This window comes from Crinia signifera, chromosome 5, assembly GCF_055691185.1.
Source record: "Crinia signifera chromosome 5, ASM5569118v1, whole genome shotgun sequence".
Classification (NCBI taxonomy): Eukaryota; Metazoa; Chordata; class Amphibia; order Anura; family Myobatrachidae; genus Crinia; species Crinia signifera.
In genome coordinates, this window is record NC_139221.1 from 155,785,994 (window position 1) to 155,811,823 (window position 25,830).

At 40.9% G+C, this 25,830-nt stretch overlaps 1 protein-coding gene across 4 annotated transcripts in view; it reads right to left on the reverse strand.

Annotated features, from left to right (window-relative positions):
• The window catches only part of TNS3 (tensin 3), a 375,154-nt gene that overhangs the window by 184,383 nt on the left and 164,941 nt on the right, over positions 1-25,830 (reverse strand). For all 4 annotated transcript variants that reach the window (XR_014474929.1, XM_083188134.1, XM_083188132.1 and 1 more), the window contains exons 2-3: positions 3,328-3,439; positions 1,777-1,814 (exon numbers count right to left, since the gene is read on the reverse strand). Coding sequence is in view for 3 of the 4 variants with exons in the window: in XM_083188134.1 (XP_083044260.1) it covers positions 1,777-1,814; positions 3,328-3,439 (150 nt within the window). In the remaining variant the exon portion in view is untranslated. The remainder of the gene's footprint in view (positions 1-1,776; positions 1,815-3,327; positions 3,440-25,830) is intronic.

Genomic DNA, 25,830 nt, shown 5'->3' on the forward strand with positions numbered 1-25,830 from the left:
CTCCCTCTCCTCTTTGCTTAAATGAAGCATACACCATCTGTTATATTATTGACCACTGAGTAAAAATACATTTAAAAAAAACACAAAAAAAAATCAACCATAATTACCAAAGAATGAAGGAAGCATACCAAAGCAAATCCAAATTCAAAGTAATGTTTATGTTTTCTATGATTTTAAGGCTGATATTTTAGCAGATTGGGAGGCGCAACAGTGAATCAACATTATTTCTAGAAAATCAGAACAAAAATGCCAGAGTTGTGGAAAAACATTCACACATTACACCACACAGTAGTGTTACTAATACACATTGTGCCAGCTAGAGCATCTTGGGCATTACGGGGTGCATTATAATGGCGCAGTGTGCCTATTACTTAATGGCTACAGTAGCATTGTAGCTTACACACATAATGCACACAGTAGCAGCGCTGCTTACATACAAAATTTCCACCACTCACACACCGCATTGCCGCTCTTACACATAATGCCCTTGGAAACAGCGCCGCACGCAAATAATGCCCCCGGTAGCAGCGGTGTTCGCACACTTAAGGCCCCGGGAGCAGTGCCACTTACATATGATGCCAACACTAGCAGCATCCTTTATACATAATTCATCCAGTACCAGTTCCACTTTATACACATACCACACACTGAAGGCCTTGACCGAAGTAGCTCCAGTGCATCACCCGCAGGTAGCCCAGCCCCCTCACCCACTGGTGAGGCACTGGTACCCCTAGCTCCTCACCTGCTGGTAGCCCACTCTCATTTTCATGAACTGTCCGAAGCTGGGCGGACCCTTGGATGGTGATGGCACACTATCAGGAGGATTCTTTTATGCCTGTCTGCTGCAGCATAACAATTTGCAGATCCTGTGGACCTATTTGGATAGTTGGGTTTGGAGCCACAGCTCCATCATCAGCCCCTATGTTAATCCAGCCCTGGTGACAAGGATAGGCAGGTGGTGACAGGGGAAAACAGTGGGTAACATGAAGAGGGTAAAATGGGCAGAAGTGGGCCTCTTAGTTCTCTAGGGCCCCAGTGCAATGCACCTGCTGCACTAATGATAGTTACGCCTCTGCCGAAATAAATAATATGGTTTTACCAGGATCAACCAGGTGTCAGCATTAAGTGTCTGCATCTCCTGATTAACACAGTCCAGGGCCCCCAAATCTTTAGCATTTCAGTACACAGTTAAGTTGTGTATACATATGTGCAAGTGCACGCTGATAATGATCAATGATGGGCCTAATTCAAAGTAGTGTGCAAACCTAATCACTTGAATACTACTCCAATGGCAGATGAACTACTCATCTGAAGAACCATTCTAGATATGTGGAGTCCTGCATTGTGGCTCGCAGTGCCTCAAGACACAGTATGACTACTATGCTGCAGAAGTTTGGCAGTGAGGCTGGACAACAATATTGCATTATCATGGTCCACACTACTGTGTCTCTGACTCACGTGATTATTGACATTGTAAGCCAGTGAGGGGGGGTTGCAGGGCAAATTACATCATCAGACTGGGAGACTTTTGGGGAACCCCATAATTTGGGAGTGGCCCAGATGTTCCATTAGGGTAGGCACATATGGGTTTGAGACAAGCGAGAAGCCATAGATTAAGTAGGAATATATTTAGGCAGTTGAAGCACAGTCATATGAAACTGAAACAAACCTACTGTCATGCCCAATGCACTGCTATATGATAAAAAGTTCATAATCATACTTGATAAATTATTTTTGACATAAAAAAGCATGCAAACTCAGTCTATACCAGCTTACCTTTATTTCACATCTTTTGTGGCAGACATACTTGCAAACTAAAAACAAATCAAAATGTAACAGTTACAACAATATTTAAATAATACAGAAGGGTATGGGTCATTGGGTTGACCAATATTAAGTCAAAAATGTATTGGGTTGATGGTTGAAATGGCTTAGGATGATACATTAAATAGGTCGACATGACTACGGTCAGCATAAGCATTAGGTCAATAATGGCTAAGTCGACAGCCAAAAGGTCAATATGGGTTTTTTCCATTTTTTGGATCCAAATGTTGACATGGAAACAGTCAAAGTGTATGACTGCACTCACAGCGACTCGCTACACTATTCTATTCTCCCTCCACACCCTAGTGCAGTGGTTCCCAAACTGTGTGCCGTGGCTCCCTGGGGTGCCTCGGGACACTTGCAGGGGTGCCGCGGCTTGGTGGTCTAGGACCAACTCAAATTATTAATGGTTAATTATTTATGAGCAAAACCAGAAAAAAAAACAAAAAAACAGAAGCAAATCCTGCCCTTTACCACATAACTGCCACTAAGAATCGCATATAAACTCAATCTAAATAAAAAAAAATTGACCTAGGGGTGCCGTGAAAAAAAGTCTGATTCTCTAGGGTGCCGTGAATCAAAAAAGATTGGGAACCCCTGCCCTAGTGGATGGTAGGGCATGAAATACCACCTTTCGGCACATGTCGGCTCCAAAAAAAAAGTGGAAAACCCATGTTGACTGTCAACCTAGCCATTGTCGACCACATCATTGTGTCGACCCAATGCATGTCAACCTTATATGCGTTGACCTAAAGACCGTATAAGCAATGAAGGATGAACATTTTAATGACTATCTGGCAGTTATTTTATTTACAGAACTAAAAGTACATGGTTCAAAATAATAAAACAGACAAAAGCTATGGAAGCCAGTACAACTGGCATCATGAAGATATAATAAATTACTTTATTCCCTATGGATAATTTCTACATCGAAGCACAAATATACTGTATACAAGCTTACATTGAGTGTTGCCTAACTCTGCACCCATAACCATAGGACGCGGCACCTACATTGTTCTTAGGATTTTGTAGAAAACACATTGTGCAAATTTCTTATGTTCTTTTGTCCCAGTTTTTTAAGGTGGGTATCTTATTGCCAGAAGTAATTTACCACACTACAAATATGGTAGTGTGGTATTATTCGGCTATCCAATTATAGCCCATTTTTACCATGTGGGAATTTACCTTTTTTTTGGTGATAACACATAGGATTCGGTATAAGTTCCCAGACCCGTATGTTTTTCTGGATAAACGGTGCTCAAAAAAACTGTTTATCGGGGATTCTGATTTATATTTATCCAGCATAAGCCCTGATAAGTGCTGGCTTGTTAGGGCTGTTTGGATAGCCCATGGTGGATAGATTTAGCAGCGGTAATGTACTGCTATTATTTCTTTCTATATTGTAATTCACTACTAGTCTTTGGTAGTCATACAATGATTAAACTATGAAACTGTAGGACATTTACTGTATATAACATTATGTACAAGTATATGTATGGTTACCTCGGCATGAAATTCCATGGTCATTGACAAGTTGCTTGCAGACTGCACAAGGTTTTGACTTTGTGAAAAATTTCTGTTTAAAAGTGTGAGAGCTGGAAGCTATATCTTCTGGCTGCAAGAAAGAAAAAGAAACATTATTGAGAAAAGTAAATACTTTAAACTGAACAGCACAAAAAGAGGCAAATGGCGTTCTAGTCAAAAATTACAACTCGGGAAACTGTAATATTATCATTGTAAAGTAGGCATAAATACGAAGCAAGCTGAACTCCCAATGTTTTACAAACAAAACTCTTCAATATACTGTATATTTTCTAAATACAGCAGTTCTAAAAATCATGTAAAACACACTTCACAATTTACTCTACCAGCAATATCGTTAGCTATTTCTCTTGAACTCCCAGGCAAATGATATATGGCCTGATTTAGACCTCATCACTGCTGTGCAAATTTGCAGAGGCATGCGAATCAGATAGTTGCCGCCCAGACAGAATAAAAACCGCCCTGTACAAGTCTATGAATGATTTGTGAAAATATTGCATATTGCCGGCCAACTGCAAATTCATATGCAACCAACTCATCATTGAATGATTTATCCAGTCTGGGCAAGTGTGCATAATTCTGACCCTTGCGCAACTCTGCAACAGAGACAGGCTGATCAAGGCCGGAGCTGATGTCGCACCCCTCCTTGAAAACGCTTGGGCAGACCTGCATTTTTCCAGACACTTCCAGAAAATGGCAGATTAACACCAACAAACAGCGGGTTCCTGTCGGTCAAGTTGCGAGGGGATTGCAGAAAATATAATCACTGATTTCTTGATGCCATTTGGCCAAGCGCAAAACAATCAGTACTCATGCGTAGTCATACAAGAACCGATAGCATTGCGAATTCGCAAAACAGTGATCAACTCTGAGTAACCCCCATAGTTGGTATACACTGAATAATGATATAATTCAGTAACGTCATCGGGTCCCTGCTCTGTACATGCAGTCATTGATGAGAAATCAAATTGAGCTGCATGACCAGATGAGGGGCAGGGGTAAACGACCCGTGGGCAAACACATCATTTGTAGCACTGGGTGATATATTAAACAATATCACTCAGAAAGTTCAAAATGAGCAATATAATTTCAAATATTGGCCAGTATGTAAGCACCTTTAGATTGCTGTATGTAAAATAAACCCTTAATGCAGGTGTAGAAATACTGATCACATGAATCGATTAATAATGATGATGATAATAATAATAAAAATGACAATAATATCAGTAGCTCTTCCTGCAGTAGCTCTGTCAGCACTGGATATGATTCATCACAATAAGACAGAGCAGTCATAGGAGAAAATTTACCAAGATGGGAGTTCTATTTCACATGGGACGTTGCTTTGTGCAACCAATCAGATACTATCTACTATCTTCTAGAAGGTGATAAATAAATAAGATGTAGATTCTGATAAGTTGCCCATAGCAACATCCCATGTAAAATAGAACTCCCATTGAAGAATGGAATGACTGAGATAGGCATGTAGTGGGTTAAACATTCGAGGATGTGATGACCTCAGTGAAGCCTGTGACTTGGCATCCAATAAGGGTGCAAGGATGGCAAAGTTAGCTGAGGATAGGAGTTTCAGGAAGAGCTGGAGTCTTCCTTTTTTTCCTGAGTTTCCCGCCCTCTCTTCCCTATTTTTAGGCTGAGGGGTGGGTGTTTCTTTGCATTGGCTGGAAAGAACAGCAAGTTAATCGATTTAGGGTCTTCGTTAAAGGATGATTAATTGTATATCGTTTTTTTTTCGGTGCGCTCACCTCCATTGACTAAAGGCCTGCGCTGGATCACCAAGTCGGGGACAGCGACACCACCCGGATGGGTGGGCAGTTAATGAAGAAGGCTGTGTGGATACTGCTTATTGTTAGGATATTTGTTGATAGGATAGTTATGGGCGGAGTTTAAATAATAGCCATTCTTTCTTGGCCACCATTAATTAATTCTATTAATCAATAAATTGATTTAAAAGTTGTTTAATAAATTACAGTTAACATTTTCTGCCAAAACTATGTCTCAGAGTCATTATTTCAGGTTTAAGTTAAGTTAAGGTCACAACCCAGTAGCTAGGATGTTTAAATAAATTTCCCCCATACTGTTAAATTTCATACATTATGCAGAGTTTGCATTATAGGATCAACAGTAATTAGGTCACCATACACTACAGTTCAAAAGTTTGGGATCACTTTGCTTTTCTTTGAATACTAAAGAAATATCTCTTTTCCCAATAAATATATCCTTAAATTAATCAGAAATACACTGTATAGATTGTTAATGTGGTAAATGACTATACTAGCTGCAAACTGTTTTTTAAAGGAATATCTACATAGGTATATAGTGGCCCATTTCCAGCAACCATCTCCCCATTGTTCTAATGTTACATTTGCTAATCGCGTTAGAAACCTGATGGATGATTAAAGAACCCTGGAAAACTCTTGTGCAATTAATACCCCTTTTACACCAGAGGTTGGACCCGGGATATTGCCTCTCCAGTCAGGGGCAGGGCATGGTGTAAATGGGCTGAAAAAAAATAACACGGGTACTGTTCCCCGGGAATCTGACCCGGCAAATGTTCAGGGTCGGACACGGGGCTTATCCGGGGCTCAGGGTGGTGTAAATGGTCATTATCCGGGTTATTTGACAGGGAGAAGGGCGCAAAGAGCTGATTGGTGCTTCTGCGGCTCTGGCAGATAGTGTCATCTGCCGGAGACCCGCACATGGAGCAGCAGCAGCAGAAGCAGCATTACCACGCTGTGTGCAGACTGTGCCCTACACTACAGCAACAGTCTGTGCTGGAAGCACTCTCCCCAGTTAGTTTACAGCCTCAGCTGCAGGAACACACGCTGGCTGTCACACAGTGTGTCCCAGAGTGTTACAAGTTTGTATTCATACGCATCTTCATCTTTCTTTATGAGAATACATTACATCTATAAAGATTCCAATGTATGATGATTTTTTTTTTTTTTTTTAAATAAATTTTATTAATGAGATGCCAAGGATACATGAATGAAAAACATATAAAGAATATAAGATATATAGATATACTAATGGTCCAAATGAGTACAATCAACGCAATATTGAAAGGTTCGATAACCTTGACCAAATATAGAGGCATCTCTTTTGTTTTAAAGGTGATCTCATATAATGCTTATAAACAGATATAAATAGTACAAAATATATACACAATCACACATAAATAAGTTACATACATATACATATACACATACGGCTACATACATATATTTAAAATTACATAAAAATATAAACTGATATAAATAGTACAAAATATATATACACACACACGTACATGCATACATATGTAAGCTACATACACATACATATTCACATACACATACATACACGTCTATATACATATACACTTAAAACTACCTAAAAACACTGTTATAAGCTACAGAAACCATAATGAAAAACCTTTTTTAGACAGTTAATAGGAAAGAAAAGGTGGGTGAAAAAGAGGAGGAAAACCAGAAGAAGAAAAAAGGGAGGGGAAGGGGGGGGGGGGGACTGGAAAGAAGGGCCTCCTACCCTACTGGTTTAGCTCAATTCAAGGATATCTAGTGGAAGGCTGGGGGTATATTAAAATACGTCGTCCAGGGCTCCCAGATCTTGATAAATTTTGTGGAAGAACAATTTAAGATACTAGTCATGTACTCCATTGAATGAATATGCCAGATCTTAGCAGTCACTTCATCTAGAGATGGTACAGCTGAAGATCTCCAGTGACTCGCAATACATGTTCTGGCTGCTAGAACCATGTGGGTGAACAATTTGTTCTTAGCACGAGTTGTTTCTGGGATATCCATAGAAAGGAGGAAATAGCCAGGCTTAAATGGAACTCGCAAAAATAAAATAGAATTAGCTAAGGTAGCCAGCTTCTGCCAGAAAGGAGACAAAACCGGGCAGTCCCACCAGATATGTAAAAAAGTACCATCCGATTTTTTACATCTCCAGCATATAGGGGATATATCTGCATTCATTTTATTAAGTCTAACTGGGACATAATACCATCTATATAGTAATTTATATGCATTTTCTTTCAGTTTTACACATATTGAACTAGAGGCAACGTTAGAATAAATGTCAGACCATTCTTCATCTCCTAGTGTTTCACCCAAATCAGATTCCCAAGCCTTTACATACGAATCATTCATATTAGAAGTCTGAGGTAATAGAGAAAGATATAAAGATGAAATTAGGCCTTTTGCAGGTGCCTTACAAAAAGCTAAATGTTCTATAGGAGAGAGTGGCCTAGCAGTGATTTGAGTATTAACTGAGGAATGAAAATGTCTGAGTTGAAGATATTGAAAGAAATTTTTATGAGGAATAGGGTGTTTTGTTTGAATGTCTGCAAATGTGGGGAAGGAGGAAGTTTGAGAAATGTCATTAAGGAATCTAATCCCGTTTTGCCACCAGTTTCTAAATGCACTTGGGGTGCAACCCGGGCGAAACTTCGGATTATTAAATAGAGGAATCAGTGGGCTAGGGGAGGGTGCAAGATTAAATCTTTTATTGGCAGTGTCCCAGATTTCTAGAGAGTGTGATATAATCGGGTGGGTTTTTGTGTTTTTATTGCGGACCGATTTAGGTAACCATAACAGAGAAGAAATCGAGTGGAGTCCAAGAACCTGAGACTCAATCCCCACCCAAACCCTCTCAGAGTTAGGTCTATTCCACAGAACGCACTGAGCCAATCCCGCTGCCAAGTAATATGAATTCAAATTTGGGACCCCAAGACCACCACAGGAAGAGCGTCTTTGAATTATCAAGCGACTTACTCTTGGTTTTTTTTTGGCCCAAATAAAATCCATAATATTTTTTTGAAGAAGTTTAAAGATACATGGGGGAACGCGAATCGGTAGAGTTTGAAAATAATAGAGTAGTCGCGGTAATACATTCATTTTAATAGCATTAATTCTACCAAACCAGGAAATATGATATGCTCTCCAATCAGCCAGATCTTTATGTAAACGAGCAATTAGTTTAGGGTAATTAGCCTCATAGAGTTGACGGTAATTTTTAGTAATTGCGATACCCAAATAAGAGAGCTGGCTTCTGTTCCAGCGGAAATCATATGTCAACGCTAGTGCCTCTTTAATGTGCTGTGGAACATAAAGATCTAGGGCCTCAGTTTTTAATGGGTTGATTTTATATCCCGATAATTCTCCAAAATCTGATATCTCACGGAAAAGGTGAGGTATGGAGTTAGCTGGGTCGGTGATTGTGAGCAGGACGTCGTCAGCATAAAGGGCAATTTTATGCTCCGCATCACCTACTTTTACTCCTTTTATGTTGGGATTGGCTCTAATGCGTGCTGCAAGGGGCTCTATGGTTAGAGCAAAAATGAGAGGGGACAGGGGGCATCCCTGACGAGTTCCATTAGTAATTAAAAATGGAGAAGATGCTATCCCATTGGCCAATACTGTCGCTCGTGGTTTGTCATAAAGGGACGAGATTCCTTGCAAAAATCTACCAGAAATGCCTATTGTTTGAAGTGTGTGAAACATAAAGGGCCATTTAATCCGATCAAAGGCCTTTTCAGCGTCCAAACTTAATACCAGAGCCGGAATTTTCTGTTCATGGATGACGTGAATCAGGTCAATTGTACGACGCGTGTTATCAAATGCCTGTCGACCAGGTATAAAGCCCACCTGGTCAGGGTGGATCAGGTCAGGGAGCAAGGGGCCTAGCCTATTGGCCAAAATCTTTGCATATATCTTGATGTCAACGTTAAGCAAAGATATAGGCCTATAACTAGAGACCAAGAGGGGATCCTTGTCTGGTTTAGGAATTACCACTATGTTGGCCAAGGTGGTTAAAGCGTCAAAGGAATCACCGTCAAGTAGGCCATTAAAGAAGTTTTTCAAAAAAGGGGTCAGAATTGAGGCAAATTTTTTATAATATTGAGGGGTAAACCCATCCGGGCCAGGTGCAGAGGAAGCTTTTAGACCCCCAATTGCTGTGCGAATTTCCACTTCAGATATTTCTGCATTCAGTTCAGTTATTTTTAGGTTGCTAAGGGAAGGAAGTAGGTCACTAGAGAGGAGGGCAGAAAGGGACGGGGGATCAGTAGTTTTATTTTGGGGATCGGGATTATTCAAATTATATAAATTTTTATAAAATTCATGGAATTCCGCTACTATCTGTGCTGGGTCATATGTGATTCTTCCCGAGTTATGATTCTTAATCCTGGTTATCAAGCTAGACAATTTCTTTTGTCTAAGTTTACTGGCCAAGACCGAATCAGCTTTATCTGCCTTATCATAGTATTTCTGTTGAAGTTTTTTTAGGAGATTGGCAGATCTACGGGATAATATTGTATTTAGTCTCCCTCTAAGGGAGTTAATCTGAGTGAGTAACACTGAGGTAGGATTCTGTTTATGTTGCTCAAGAAGTAAAGAGATTTCTTGTTCTAATTGTGAGATTTCTCTCTGAGCCTGTTTTCGCCGAAAAGCTGCTTTACTAATTAGATTACCTCTAATTGTTGCTTTGTGAGCTTCCCAGATTACTCCCTTTGCAACTTCGTCAGAAAGGTTATGTTCAAAATATTCAGATATAGCTGATTTTATAGCTTGCAGAATAGTGGGATCTAACAATAAATTATCATCCAATCGCCAGGTTCGAGATTTATGTTGGAATGAGAGAGAGTCTAACAGAATAAAGGGGCCTGCGTGGTCTGTCCATGAAAAAGGTGAAATACCCGCCGCCAAGACTGAAGAGGCAATCGAACGGGAAACAAATATCATGTCTATTCTGGAGTATATTTGATGGGGACCAGAAAAATGAGTGAAATCATTGGCCGTCGAATTTTTGAGACGCCACGAGTCTAGGACCGACAATTTGGCTAAACCCATGTTAAGATTGTGTGATGTACGCAATACGTCCGTGGAGTGTTTGAGAGGGCGTGCAGCTTTTTTATCTATACTAGGATCTATCACGGAGTTGAAATCCCCGCCTATTATCAGGTGCCCTTGCGAGAGTTTTTCAATTTGTTTAAATAATTTCGAATAGAAAGGGCATTGTTTGGTGTTAGGGGCGTACATGTTGACTAAAGTGATCTGATTTGAGCCAATTAAACCTACCAAAATAAGAAATCTGCCGTCTGTATCTGCTATTTTTTTCTCTAAGACAAAAGGGACATTTTTTGAAAATAAAATAGCTACTCCCCTTTTTTTACAAGGCGCCGATGCAAAATATGTTTGATGGAAATATCTATTTATTAATTGGGAATGTTCACCCGTGAGGTGGGTCTCTTGCAATAGGATTATATCTGCCCTTTCACGTTTACAAGCACTTAAGACCAGGGTGCGGCGTTTGGGTGAATTTAGCCCATTAACATTTATAGAGATTAATTTTAACCCCATGACATAAAATTATAGTCTGCTATAAAGATGAATCTGGAATAGCCCTCGAAGAGTAAGAAAGGAGACCAGTTGGGTTGGAGGGAGGGAAAAAGCTGGGAAGAGCGAAAAGGGAAGAGAGATATAGAAAAGGAGATAGTAGAGAAAAGTGAGAAATTGAGAGAAGACCTAAGTAGGTCAAAACCCTGACAAAAGTAGACCCTGGTGAAGGGGCTACACATATTAATTTATAACTAAAATCTAAAACAGAAGTAGGGATAGTATATATATATAGTTAAATATATATATACTTTAATAGAGGACGGGTAAAGGTCAGAGAGCGAGGAGTTCCCTCCTAACTAAGCCAGGGACCCTCACATTTACAGTAATCTATTAAAGCAATCTATTATAAAATAAACTAAAATAAACACATCTATATCGAAGGTGAATTCAATTTACGTAAATACATAAAGAACCTGAAAACGATCAAAGTATTAGAATATAATATTAATTAATTAAAGATAAAGCTCTATATGGGAGAAAGTCAATCGCCTCAGGAGGGGACCAAATCATCATTTCTGCTCCGGCGAGTCGACCATTGTGCCTCAGGAGGGCGGGGCTGTTGAGACCTTGGTAAACCTTGGGCGGAAGATGAAGCAGAGGGTTCTGGTAAGATATTTAAATCCTCCAAAACTTTTTGACCTTGTTCCAAGGTCTTAGCCGTGCGGTTGACATTGTCTTTAAGGACTTGTAATTGAAACGGAAAGTTCCATCGGTATCGTATATTATGTTGACGTAACACTTTGGTTATGGGTTGAAGATCTCTTCTCTTTTGAATCGTGGATGGAGCAAGATCTTGGAAGATCTGAATGGAAAGGTCTTTGAAAGAGATTGACATCAGATCTCTCGATGCTGCCAATAGTCTCTCTTTAGTGCGGTAATAATGCAATCTTATAACTATGTCTCTGGGTGGTTGACCAGGGGATGGTTTAGCTCTTAGAGCCCGATGAGCCCTGTCCATGAGGAAGTCAGCAATAGGAAGATCCGGGAGAAGGTGTTTAAAGAGGTCCTGAAGGAAAGATGGAATTTCAGATGGAAGGATTGTTTCAGGAACATTTCTAATTCTAAGATTATTCCTTCTCGATCTGTTTTCCAAATCTTCCTGTTTTTCCTTGAGGTCGTTAATTTCAGCGCGAAGGAGAGAAAGTTCTCTGTCCACAGTGCCCTGATATCTACAGAGATCATCCGTCTTTGACTCCAGGGCATCTGTTCGAGTGCCGAGAGAGGTCAATTCAGATTTGAAATCGTCGACAGCTTTTTTTAGCTCTTGCTGAAAGGTTGTTTTAATACCTTCGACCAGGGTATGAAGGACAGTTTGAATACTCGGATCAATGAGTGTTTCTGGCGAAGAGTCTGGGGAAGGTGATCTATGTCTGTCTGATACCCGCAAAGAGTCTTTATTCTTAGGAGTGGACATGGCAGGGTTTGTTGGTAACGGAATTTTTTTGACCTTATTGGGCATATTAGGATTAGCCCCAAAAGACATAGAATGGGGTAGATGAATTCACACGGTACTGTATTATCTGTGAGGGCCCCTAGAAACAGCTTCTAGTCCATTATGGTCTAATATTCAAATTATTGGACTTGCAAGTTTCTTTTAGGCCACAAAGGGAGGAAATAAATAAATATAAATTATAAAATAAATTAATAAAAAAAAATAAAAAAAAAATTGAAGTTTTTATTAAGTACAAGTATTTGTCTCTTAACAGGAGAGGAGACCAATCAAATTGCAGCCTCCTGAAGTGACAGAAGCTATTTTAAGCCTGTCAGTATTTTTCTTTAATAGAAAAGTTCCCAGTGGAGTAGCGATGTTAGACCACTAGATGGTGCTCTCTGCCTAAATATTCAGACAGGTGTATGATGTATGATGATTTTATGCATATTTTCAGCTTAATAAAGCAAAAAAACTTGAGGAGTGTCATGTTCCATTTGTTGTGACCTCATCAACAAGCAAAAAATCCATTTCTTAATGACAGCAGCAAGGAAAGACAGGGCTGATCCGTTTTCAGTGTGAAAGGGCCTTACCCGGGAATAACCCGGATTGAAGTGCAGTGTAAATGGGGTCTGAGGCAGGGCATGCCCTGGCAATATCCCGTGTTCGATTTCCCGGGTCCTATCCGGTATTCTGGTGTAAAAGTGGTATTAGTTAGCACAGCTGAAAACGAGATTGCTCATTAGAGAAGCTATAAAACTGGTCTTGTCAGATTGCCCCCGCTGGAGAGATGGCACTCCATCTGACTGAGACGTGCAAGTGTCCCATACGCACACATGTCCCAGTTTCTGGGCGGCGGGGGATGCGAACCCTGCCCGTCTCCACTTCAGGGAGATGGGCAAGGTTAAGGGGGAACGGGGAGGTGGGATTGGGCAGTGAGGACCAGCGATGATACGGCGGAGAGCTCCGTAATAAGGGGATGTGCGCGCGTCCCCTTCTGGCTGCTGACGATCCGATCGTCAGCCCCTGCAAGAAACACAGGCACTACATCTGTACCATTATAACCATGTCAGGGTCGGCCTACTGGCAAGGTCATGTTAACATACATACAGTGGGCATAGTCCACTAATTCCAATCCCAATTTTTTTAAAAAGAGGACATATATAGCTTTTGCTTTTAAGAGCCATTAAAAAAAAAGAAGAAAAAATACATTTTAAAATGACAACCATATACGGTATAAAATTCCAGCCTTAAATAAAGTGACATGATAAAAAAAATTAACGTGCTTCCTCTGTGCAGTTTATTTTTATTTAAATATTTTAAAAACATAATAAGATATTCTGTATTAGCTGGTAAAACAACTTAACCGATATACAAGCATAGACAAATGCAACTAAACTTTATTAGAATTACAAATAAGCATCCTACCAGCCAAACTGGAAGCTTTAGACCAGGGGTGGCCGGACTTTTTTAACCTGGGATCTACTTTTTGTACACTTACTTACCAGTGATCTACTGGCGTTTCCCCCTAAACCAAAGATTTCCCTCCCTATGCACTATGATCCAAAATTTACATTATGAAACACGGTATGAGGCAAAATGTCACACATTATGACACATGCATAGGCCTGGAGCTGTAGTCCAATCTGCCCCAATGTTATTATGGCCATGTAATTACTTGATATCTGTGCTCAGTACACCAATTTATAAAATAAATCCAAACACTGAATGGAACCCTTCCAAACTGAGGCGTCATGTTAAGTGATGGTAGGGCTTGCTCAATTAGTACATTTAAACGGATAAATGAATTAGAGCCAATATTTTTTCCTGCATCTATCAATTCACATCTACAACAGGAATTGTGTAAGCCCCCAGGCCTTTTTAAAGCAGAAATGGCACCTTCATCTCCCCTTCCACTGACTTCCCCACGCTGCCGATGCTTCTGCTGATTCTGCCCTCCGGCGATTAGACGTCACCCGCGCAATAAATTGCTGGGAACGGTGAAGCCATAAGAAGGTTCAGAAGTAATTTTGTGTTAACAGAGCTTAATATTTCAAGACCAGATCGTGATCTACTGGTGGAAGGTCCGCAATCGAACCTTTGGCCCTCCAGCTGTTGTTGAACTACACATCCCAGCATGCCCTGCTACAGTTTTGATATTTGGCCATGCTAAAACTGTTGCAGGGCATGCTGGGATGTGTAGTTCAACAGCAGTTGGCGGGCCGAAGATTCCCAATCTCTGTAGTAAGCTCACACATTCTGTTCTCTCTCAAATGTGACTTTGTCCAAGCAGCTGTAGTTCTATATAAGTAGGTAGGATAGGCTAAACATGTTGTAATTATGACTTTAAGCAGCCCAGACACACTTTTCTTTTTTTTTCCCCAAGCAGGGAAATGCCCTTGTCTGACCCTTAGATATATGAATCCCAAAAGAAATGTTCAATTAAGTGACAACTGAAAGAGTTCTTTATGATCTGCTAGGCCCCCTGGTAAGAAAACCTCTGAATTTGCACAACACATGAGTTGTAATACTGCACAGTCATTAGCAAGGAAAGTCATTACAATGGACAGATATTCTGTTGCCCCAAGGAAGACCTAACATCTTTTTATAAAATAATTATTTTTTACAATCTTATGATATGAGGTAATAAATATAGGATTAGAATTATTGTTATACTTTACTTAAAATAAACAAAACTATACAAATCAGTAGAAATATACAGCTTTATTGTTCTTAAATCAGGGGTTCCCAATCTTTTTCTAATCACGGCACCCTAGAGTATCAGAATTTTTCCAAGGCACCCCTACTCCCCCAAAAATATATATATATATATATATATATCAAATTAAGTTGATTGTGTTTATATGTGCTTCTTAGGTTCAGTTATGTGGGAAAGGGCAGGATTTGGTTCTGATTGTACACATTTTATGATTGGCAGCCACCAGCACTGGTTTTGTCCAGAAATAATTGATCATAAATAATTTGAATTGGTCCTGGACGACCAACCCGAGGCACCCCTGCAAGTGTCCCGAGGCACCCCAGGGAGCCACGGCACACAGTTTGGGAACCACTGTCTTAAACCTTTGAGTGCCAACATCTCTGTGAGAGATGTGCAAAATATCCGGTAAAAATGCCAACGTCGCTTACTTTTGTTATATAAATTCAAATTAAAAATGTTGTGCAAAAAAGATTGTATTTCCTATATAAGCTAAATATTACATGTTTCCTATAGAAGCTAAAAGTTAAATGTTTGGCTATTTTCACACCTATTTTAACAAATTCCCTTGGCACTCAAAAGGGTTACATTCCATAAATTGAGTCAAAAATACCAAAATGCCAGAGAAGAAGCATTTAAAAAACCCATAAAAATACTTTACAGTTATTGAACGCAAAGGAAACTACAGATTCATAGCCACATCCCTCAGCCATATAATTATTTCCTTTCATCCATTCCATACATTATCAGCCAATCATATACAATCAATCAGATCCTGTCATGATCATTAGACATACTTGCTTACCATCCCATAAAGGCCAGGAGCCTCCCAAATATTGGGTGGCACTCGCAGACACCCAGAAAGGAAGGCAAGCAAAATGGAGCCTGTACACATTAGCAAGCACCACCCACAGCTGCCCATACACACCCCTAAAGCCACCACCTACCTACTGTAAGGGGGTGGGACAATAATGCGATTCCTGCTGAACGCATCATTGTAGCTCTACAATGCCGATAATAAATTGGCATTGTAGAGGGCGCAGGGCCAAGTTGATGCAATCATGGCCCTCAACGCCCATATATCATGATGTCAAGACCCCTGTTGTAAAAACCTGGCTGCGCTTTCATAGAGGGAGCAGCCAGACTCAGAAAGTTGGCAGTTGTGCAGTTAGCAGTTGGTTTGTTGTTCCTTTATCTTTCTCCAAGGCTTAGTACAGTACATAGACCCCATAGTTTCATAGCAACTTATTCCCTTTTTAGTACAGAAGTTACATCAATGACCAGCATAATAACATGGCATATTGCATAGTCCATGCTTAGTCCTACATGTAGCACAGAGTGAAAGCTACTGATTGACTTGTATGTAATCCTTTGTTTTCCTCAAAAATTCCAAAAGAAAACAAACAATTGTCATTTAGAAGTAAATCTTAAAACAGTTAAAATAGTAAATTCAATATTAGATCCAAATACTCAAAATACATTCATGCTATTATGCAAAAGAAAATAAAAAAGTGCACCATAGAACAGTCTGGGAAAAATATTTTGTGCTGGAAGAAAACAGCAGTAGACTGGCTCCAGATTTTCATATGATAAAGCCAACTATTACAATAGTATCAAATATTTTAAAAAATAAGTGGCAATGTGTCTTTGAAACATACATTATTATAAGCGGATTAGCAAAAGCATCTGTGGTGTCAGAGAAAGGTCCGTGCACTGTACTACTTGCTACAAATACCATAAGAATATTACTCATAAGTCCCAACCAGTGGCATTACAGCGGTGGTGTGAGTCGCATCCGGGTGTCACTAGCCAAGCAGTCGCACCAAAATGCCAGCGTCCACTTAGTGGCAGAAGACAGATGCTGCATTGTAAAGCTACATGCAAAACCCAGCTCCTGTCACAGTGGCAACAGCCACTCCCCTTTCCACACGGCTACATAACCAGGTGTCGCAAGGGTAAGGGATGCCTATTTAGGTTAGACAGTGCCTATTTTTGTATTAACCATGAGTTGCAGTGGGGAAAAGGTTGGGAGGGAGATTTCTCTGCAGAGCAGCTGTGGATGGATGTCCCATGCATGCACAGGGTATATCCACACAGTGCCTAGAGTCTGGGGACAGCCCAATGGCGCAGTGAGTATAGGTCAAGCTTCCATTATGACAACAAAAGTGAGCGTGACCCAATATTGTGCAAAAGGAGATATGAAGGCACTTAAATAGAAGTGTGAAAAAAATAGGTTAAAAGTACATAATGGGTTGTTGTTTTTTTCCAACATTGTACTGTATGTTAGTATAAATGTTATATAATAGTTTGGGAAAATACAGTCAACTGATGTAGGGAGCAGCAGTAGAACATTTTTAGAAAAGAAAAAAAGAAAAATCAGTCTCAGTGGGTGGTACGTATCAAAGTAATGTGCACATGAATGGCAGTACCCAAGGGTTGCCATGATGGGTGATAAAAAAAATTCCCACAACTCTGACCTTTTAATTCTAATTTTTTTTCTGCAGTTTCTAGAATATTTGCAGTAATGTTGAGTCAAAGAAAACAATTCACATGGCTTTGAATTTGGATTTTATTTCACGTGATTTTTTCATTCTTGGTGATGAATGGTTTCCAGGGAATGGACTGGTATTTTATTTCATCACAGTTCATAACTTTATCTTAAAGATGCCAATATGCCTACAAGTCCTTACAATGTTGCTTTCATTTTCTTTCTGCTTGGCAGTGAGGAGCCGTAGAACATCTTAGCACAAACTTTGGTCATGTTAAATTCTTGAAGCAAAACTCGCCTAACAGTTTATTTGTCGATATTTACCATTTATGCTAAACTTGAAATGCTGAGTCAGCTGTTAATTCGAACAATTTTCCTCATGATGTTACAATCTTTTGTGCCACTCAAACACATGTGTGTGTGACATACAATCTTCCCTGTAAAGACTAGAAGTTTTTTTCTAATCTCGTTATTTATTAGCCACACTTTATTATAATATATAAGAAAAGAAATAAGAAGGGGCGCCTCATGGGGCATTAACCAAATAGTTTATTGAAGCTAAAACAGCATCTCCACTGGAAAGCATTAGAGTGCTTGTACCATTTAAAACATAGGCATGATATATAGTCACCAGGCAAAAGCTGCTACCACCGGATGGGAGGATCTGTCAGTGGGTCACCAATGAGCGTCCACACACTGGATTGCGCCGCTGCAGAGTTAACCCTTTGTGTGCAGCAAGGAGTTTTTCATGGTTTGCTGGATTTTGGCGGTATTTTCAGCACTTATATATCTATAAATCAATCACTATATCCAATACGTAATAGAAGCCGAAGATCAATTTTTAGGCAGGTTGTAATTAACAGGCGGGATATCGGCCAAACTCAGAAATGGGCAATCACTTACAAGGTATGTATTTGCCTTGTGACTGCCCCTTTAAAAAAAAAAAAAAAAAACATTCAGCCGATATCCCGCCTGTGAATTACAACCTGCCTATAATTGATCTTAGGCAGGATGGACATAGTGATTGATATTATGGCGGGCAAGGTTCTGCACTTGGCACTAGTGTGGGGTCCATATGATGACATCGCCGACCTATTACACCAGAGCCACATCAAATATATTTGGACTGTTCTCGGAAAAGTAATATCAAAGAACCAAGTCTTTACTGGAATGAATGAACAAACAATTCTTTTGCAACTATAAAGTTATGTGTGGGCTGTGGGTAATGGAGCAAAATTATGAAAAAGGAAAACAAATAAGAGTAGATGTAAATCTACTTACATTTTAACAAGCTACAACAAGCTACTTCCAGATGGAAAGGATCAAAGTGTCTCAATGACTCATTTAAAAAATTAATCCCCTGAGGGAATTTTCTTATACTTGTTCAGTCAATAAGAGAGAAGGGGACAATGAAACTTGTATTTTCTATCATAGATACAACAGAAAATAGGACAATGTTTTACAATAATATTTATAAAGAAAAGGATTATTAGCACCTCTGACTGCAAAACAAAATATTTCTAGTACATTAAGGGGGAGATGTACTATGCCTTGGAGAGAGATAGAGAAAGAAGATAAATTACCTGCCAATTAGCTCCTAACTGCCATGTTACAGGCTGTGAAGTATAGGGTATATTGCGCTATACCTGATGTGTGTGACTGGTGCTGCTAATCCTGGGGTCTGTCCAAAGTGTCCCCTGGGTTTTACTTTTATGTGGGTATGGACAGCGCACTCTGGGTTGGTGTGATGTGTGGTACAGGGGGGTGGTTCGAGAAAGAATGGAGGGGAGGAAAGGGATAGATAGCTATGAGATAGGTGTGGATAATTGCTGATCAATAATGACTATTAGGCGTATGTGTGAATAAATTAAGTGCTTTATTTATATACAGTATAACAGGTGGGGGTTGTGGGGCTTAACCCCAGGCCCTGAGGAAGTTGGGTATGGTATACTTCTGTCCGGATGCCACTCCACGGGGTGGGACTGGGAGGGGGGGGGTCCACGATTCGTGGTGTGTGACAGTAGCTGCAATGGCCCGTTTTCAGGTATTCCTATATGCACCTATGAGGAGCCCTCACGGGAATCAGGGTGCCAACAGGTCCCCTTTATACCATAAATCTTGTGAAGATTTATGTCTCCTGGTGTGGTGTGCAATGGGGTAAATGTCCTGCAACAATGGTGTTCAGGTATTGTCCTGAAGGTGGGGGAAAAGAGTGTTGCAAGTAGCGGTGTCCCGCACCTTGCCTCTTACCCCGTTCCTGTAGTTTGTCTGGCACCGTGCTGTGCTCTTAATCCTGTAGGCTGAGATGCGCAGCGGCGCTGGTCGTGTCACTGGAGATTTGTCCCAGCCGGGACTCGCTCCAGGATAGGTGCGGTGGTGCAAGCGGTGGCGGGTTGTGCGGTGGGCTTGATGCTGCTCGATCCCCTGCTTGCGGTGTGCCCGGCTCCACTGACCAGAGATGCCGCTAATCCCGGAATGACATCACAGGGGGTCAGTGCGCTCACTCAGCAAGGAGGAGACTGTGCCGTGTCCGTGATGGATGGTGTGGGTGCTGGTATCCAACGCGTTTCGGCCTATAGGATCCTTGACAAAGGCCTAAACGTGTTGGATACCAGATACCAGCACCCACACCATCCATCACGGACACGGCACAGTCTCCTCCTTGCTGAGTGAGCGCACTGACCCCCTGTGACGTCACTCCAGGATTAGCGGCATCTCGCGATTACCACTACCCGGAAGTGAAGGTCTGGATGCTGGGTCAGTGAAGCCGGGTACACAGCAAGCGGGGGATCGAGCATCATCAAGCCCACTGCACAACCTGCCACTGCTTGCACCGCCGCACCTATCCTGGAGCGAGTCCCGGCTGGGACAAATCTCCAGTGACACGACCAGTGCCGCTGCGCCTCTCTGCCTACAGGATTAAGAGTACAGCATGGTGCCAGACAAACTACAGGAACAGGGTAAGAGGCAAGGTGTGGGACGCCGCTACTTGCAACACTCTTTTTCCCCCCTCCAGGACAATACATGAACCATTGTTGCAGGACATTTACAGACTACCAATACCCCATTGCACACCACACCAGGAGACATAAATCTTCACAAGATTTATGGTATAAAGGGGACCTGTTGGCACCCTGATTCCGGTGAGGGCTCCTCATAGGTGCATATAGGAATACCTGGTCTGAATACGGGCCATTGCTGCTACTGCCACACCCTCCCGGTCCCACCCCGTGGAGTGGAATCAGAACAGAAGTATACCATACCCAACTTCCTCAGGGCCTGGGGTTAAGCCCAAAAACCCCACCTGTTATACTGTATATAAATAAAGCACTTCATTTATTCACACATACGCCTAATAGTCATTATTGATCAGCAATTATCCACACCTATCTCATAGCTATCTATCCCTTTCCTCCCCTCCATTCTTTCTCGAACTACTCCCCTGTACCACACATCACACCAACCCAGAGTGCGCTGTCCTTACCAACGTAAATGTTACAGGCTGTGTTTGAAAAGGGACAGGAGCTGGTTAGTTGGTATTTTGTGGACTGAGCTTTGGAGAAAAATACTGTGGACAAATATAGACACACAATAGTCTAAATAGAATTTTCAGAACAGATTATTATTAATAATAATAACTATTATTTTTATATTAATAGTGATAACCTTAGACTACTAACTATATAGACAGATGTATATATATATATATATATATATATATATATATATATATATATATATATATATATATATATATATATTCAATGTACCGTATGAAAATGACTCAAACTTCAAACAAAAAGTTTTAATCTTTTTTATTATGTATTAAATTACTGAAAATTGTGATAAGTGTCATTACAGTTTTTGTTCATTGGTGGTGGAAAGCTAAGATATTGGCGCACTCTGTCCTTTGCTTATAAATATAAATATATATATATATATATATATATATATATATATATATATATATCCATCCATTTAGCTATCTATATATAAAAGAATGTACTAATCTATTGGGGGGGGGGGGGGGGAAGGGGTGGTAGGGTTTTACTTCTACAGAACAACAAATAACTGTCAGATCACTTCAAAAGTATAATAATTTGTTTTGTCTAGCCATAGACACTAGTCCGTGTATTTTAGATGGTTGTCTGAGGACTTTTACACATGGGCCGTGGGAAGGCTTTGTTGAATAGGTTTCAAAAGCACTGCTGCTATTAACATAGAAAACCTTTTTTTTTTTTTTTAGCCAGTGTCAGTATCTAATGTACGTGGTATAACACTAGATGACTAGATGTATCATGCACACTTGAAATATCTAGCCCGGAAATATCGATCGCTATGGGGCATACACAGACAGCGATTTGAGTTTCATTTCTAAGAGATCTAGTCATATCACTTAGAAATGGGACTTAAATCACCCCATGTGTATACCACATTACACAAAGGAAATGTAGCAGGCTATGCTCAACTTCATACAACCACCTGTCAAAAACTTCATATACATATGTGTGCAACCACTGCTGTTTTTTATTTAAGATGTAATGGCTGCAGAAGCAATCTCTTAGATTGCTTCTGAGGCAGATAGGCTTGGATGGGATCGCTTGTGATATATTTCATACAAAAAAGACCACATGTGGGTACTTGTGAGTTATCTGGGCGTCCGATTTTGGTACTAGATCGCATACGATATCGCATGCGATATCGCATGCGATTTGCGATTTGCATGCGATTTAGCATGCGATTTGCATAAGATTTGCTATTAATTTCATTACCCCACTATCCCCAAAGTGTGTCTATCAACGTGAACCCGAAGCGTGGCGAGCGCAGCGAGCCCGCGAGGGGCGGCGGTACGCGTCCTCCGACCTTTTCATGCCCTACTATCCACTAGGGCGTGGAGTGAGAATAGAATAGTGTGGCGAGCGCAGCGAGCCACCGAGCCCGAAGCGTGGCGAGCGCAGCGAGCCCCGCGAGGGGACGCGGACACCTTCACAGGTATCCGCGTGCCCTTGCGGGCTTCACAGGTGTCCGCGTCCCCTCGCGGGGCTCGCTGCGCTCGCCACGCTTCGGGCACGGTGGCTCGCTGCGCTCGCCACACTATTCTATTCTCACTCCACGCCCTAGTGGATAGTAGGGCATGAAAAGGTCGGAGGACGCGTACCGCCGCCCCTCGCGGGCTCGCTGCGCTCGCCACGCTTCGGGTTCACGTTGATAGACACACTTTGGGGATAGTGGGGTAATGAAATGAATAGCAAATCTTATGCAAATCGCATGCTAAATCGCATGCAAATCGTAAATCGCATGCGATATCGCATGCAAATCGCATGCAAATCGTAAGTACCCAAATCGGACGCCCAGATAACTCACAAGTACCCACATGTGATATATCGCATGTGATCCTGCCACCTGGAAAGGTCCCAGGTGGCTCAAGGGAGGATCGTCGGGCACTTCTCTGAGGGAACCTTAAGATGCACAGACAATATATGTATATATCCGCACTGTCATATGTATTTAGCAGCTCTATTTATTGTTGAAACAGATGTATAAAAATTATGAAAGCGCGCTTAATAAATAAGAATTAATAAACCTGTGTAAGCCAATATTTATTAAATTTGGCTTTTAATAAATATTGGCTTACACCGTTTTCTTTATTTATTCTTATTTATTAAGTGTTCTCTCATTATTTTATACACCTTAAGGTGCATTTAGATGACTTTATGAGTGTGCATTAAACACTTAAAAATAATTCCAATGTGTAGTCAGGTAAATGAACATAAAATCTTAAATCATTAGCTGCAAGTAGTTCAGCCATGACATCATATTTTATAATATAGACAATAAGATCAAAAATAAAAAAGTTGTTCTCACGGATCCACGATCGATCATTTGCAAAGGAGGATGCACCAACTTGCTGTACTAATGCTCCAACACTCCACTTTGAAAAGCATAAATTTGTTTTTATATTAAGCCAAAATATCGCCCTCAAGCTTTGCAATTTTTAATTACAAATATTTAAGTAGCAATATTACTTTTGTAGCAATATGCATATCTATAGATCCCCTACTCCCAACAAAAAAAGAAAGAAAAAAATCCACAAAGGCACATCAGCTAACACTTCATACTAGGTGGTGATTTCTAGAGCTCTTATACCAAATCCCTAATGTATAGCTTAGGATCTTGGGTTTGATTCCCAACCTAGCCCTAACTGCATAGAGTCTATAATTCTCCCCATAATTGAGTGGGATTTCTCTGAGTACTCTGGTTTCCTCCCACAATCCAAAAATATATTGAGGTTAATTTGCTCCCAACAAAAGTTACCCCAACTCTGTGCATATACGTGTGATTAGGGCAGACTAGATGGGCCAAGTGGCTTTTATCTGCCATCAAAATTTTAGGACTCCACAGCAAAAGTTTCCAAGAGTGGTCCTCAAGTTACTCTAGTATTGCAGGTTTTAAGTATAACCATAGCTTTATCCATAGTATACAGTATCATGCAATACATTCCGGAGCTTGAACCTGGTTCACAATACCATCTTTGTCTGGTGTTACCCAATAGAAGCTTATTTGCAGATTTTCCCGAGAGGATTTGAATGGATTTCTCCCAACAGACATCCCCAAACAGCGCATATCACTAGTACACGCAGTAAGACTTCCCATTCACAAACACGGAAAGGATGGCTCGTATCACATTTCTAAATCAATAGATTACGACAGTATGTAACAGAAGAGGTGGGAAGTGATGCTCATTGCATCCTGCCCAATATGTACTGGGGCACTGCTGCTTCACATAACATGAACTGGGGGCACGACTATTGTATGTGGCACTGAGTAAGTGTGTGTTTCTGGGTATCCCCTTTCAAGATTTCCAGAAATTGTGTTAAGGAATTGTAGGTGAATTTGCTAAGCTTATGCAGAGATCAGTCTGATTTCAGACAAATAACCAGGTACAGGGCTGGGGAAATGTGTTCTAATAGCCACACCGGGCACGTAAGGATATGGAAAGTCCAGCTGCATCGATGCATGCATCTTCGCATATGGACGGATATGAACATTTATTTCCATGTAAGCAATGAAGCCAACTTGATTGCAATGCCATACCATAACCCCATATCATACATATTTTCAACATATGGCTCTATATTAAATTTTATTTTAAAATATGCTTTTAATATAATCTATACTGCAAAAGGTGTTAAAGCGTCCATACACTAGTCCAATCTGGCCACTCTTCACCCGATTCCAACGGATCAGGCCGAGAAATCAGGTGTAAAGTGGCCAAATCCTATGCGTTTTACATCTGATCTGACCGTTGCAAAGTCCTGAGCACATCGGTTTAGAGTTGGAGGTCGGACCTGCTGCACGATCGACCTCCAACACGGCATCCCCCAGGGGTCGCATTCGATACATCACACAAAGGACAGCATGCAATCCTGTGACCCAGGAAGGTACTGAGGGCTCACAGGGGATCGGATGGCCATACACTGCTGCGACAATTTGCAGTACTGTATGGCCACCTTTACATTTTGGGTCATTTGTTTAGTATTAGTGTTACTAAACAAAAATGTTCAAAAAATCCTCTATGACTAGACCTTCTTTTTATGGTGCTTAGCGGAGAACCCTAAATTAAAGTCAAACCAGTTTTGCTCCCCTCATTTCTAAATGTAACCTTGGTACTTGTTTTCTAGCAGGGCGCCCAGATTTTTTACGTACACTACCGTAGCGAAATCACATTGCATGGGACGTTTTAGTGCTGTGCGATGCAATTTTTTTATGTCATTTATTCACTGCTCTGTTGGCCCCAGGGGATCGCATCGCATCGCACCTCCCGCAAAATCGCAAGCGATCACATGCATTTTTAATAGGGTGCAATGCCATGCCATTAGCTATACACTTGTATGACATACAATGAGGTTTTACTGACCGCCTCCCACTATCCACACCATCCCGATACCCCCACTATCCACGTCAGCGTGGAGTTGATGTTATATAGTGTGGCGAGCGCAACGTGGATAGTGGGGGTATGAAAAGGTCAGAAGGATGCGTACCACCGCCCCTCGCCAGGCTTCGGGGTGGCGTGGATAGTGGGGGGGTTCCTCAATCTTATAGCATCTCATATAAGTGCTTTGAACGGTTGGTGTTAGCACATCTGAAGGCTGGTCTTTCACCTACTTTGGATCCATTTCAGTTTGCTTATCGCAGTAATAGAAGCATTGACGATGCAGTCTCCTTGTTAATGCATTCTGTACTATCACATCTGGATAAAAGTAATACGTATGTCCGACTGTTGTTTGTCGACTTCAGTTCGGCGTTTAATACGGTGATACCATCTAGGCTAGTCTTAAAACTTTTTGAGCTAGGGATCAATAGTTCTCTATGTAACTGGATAGGGGATTTTTTGAGCAATAGGCCTCAGGCG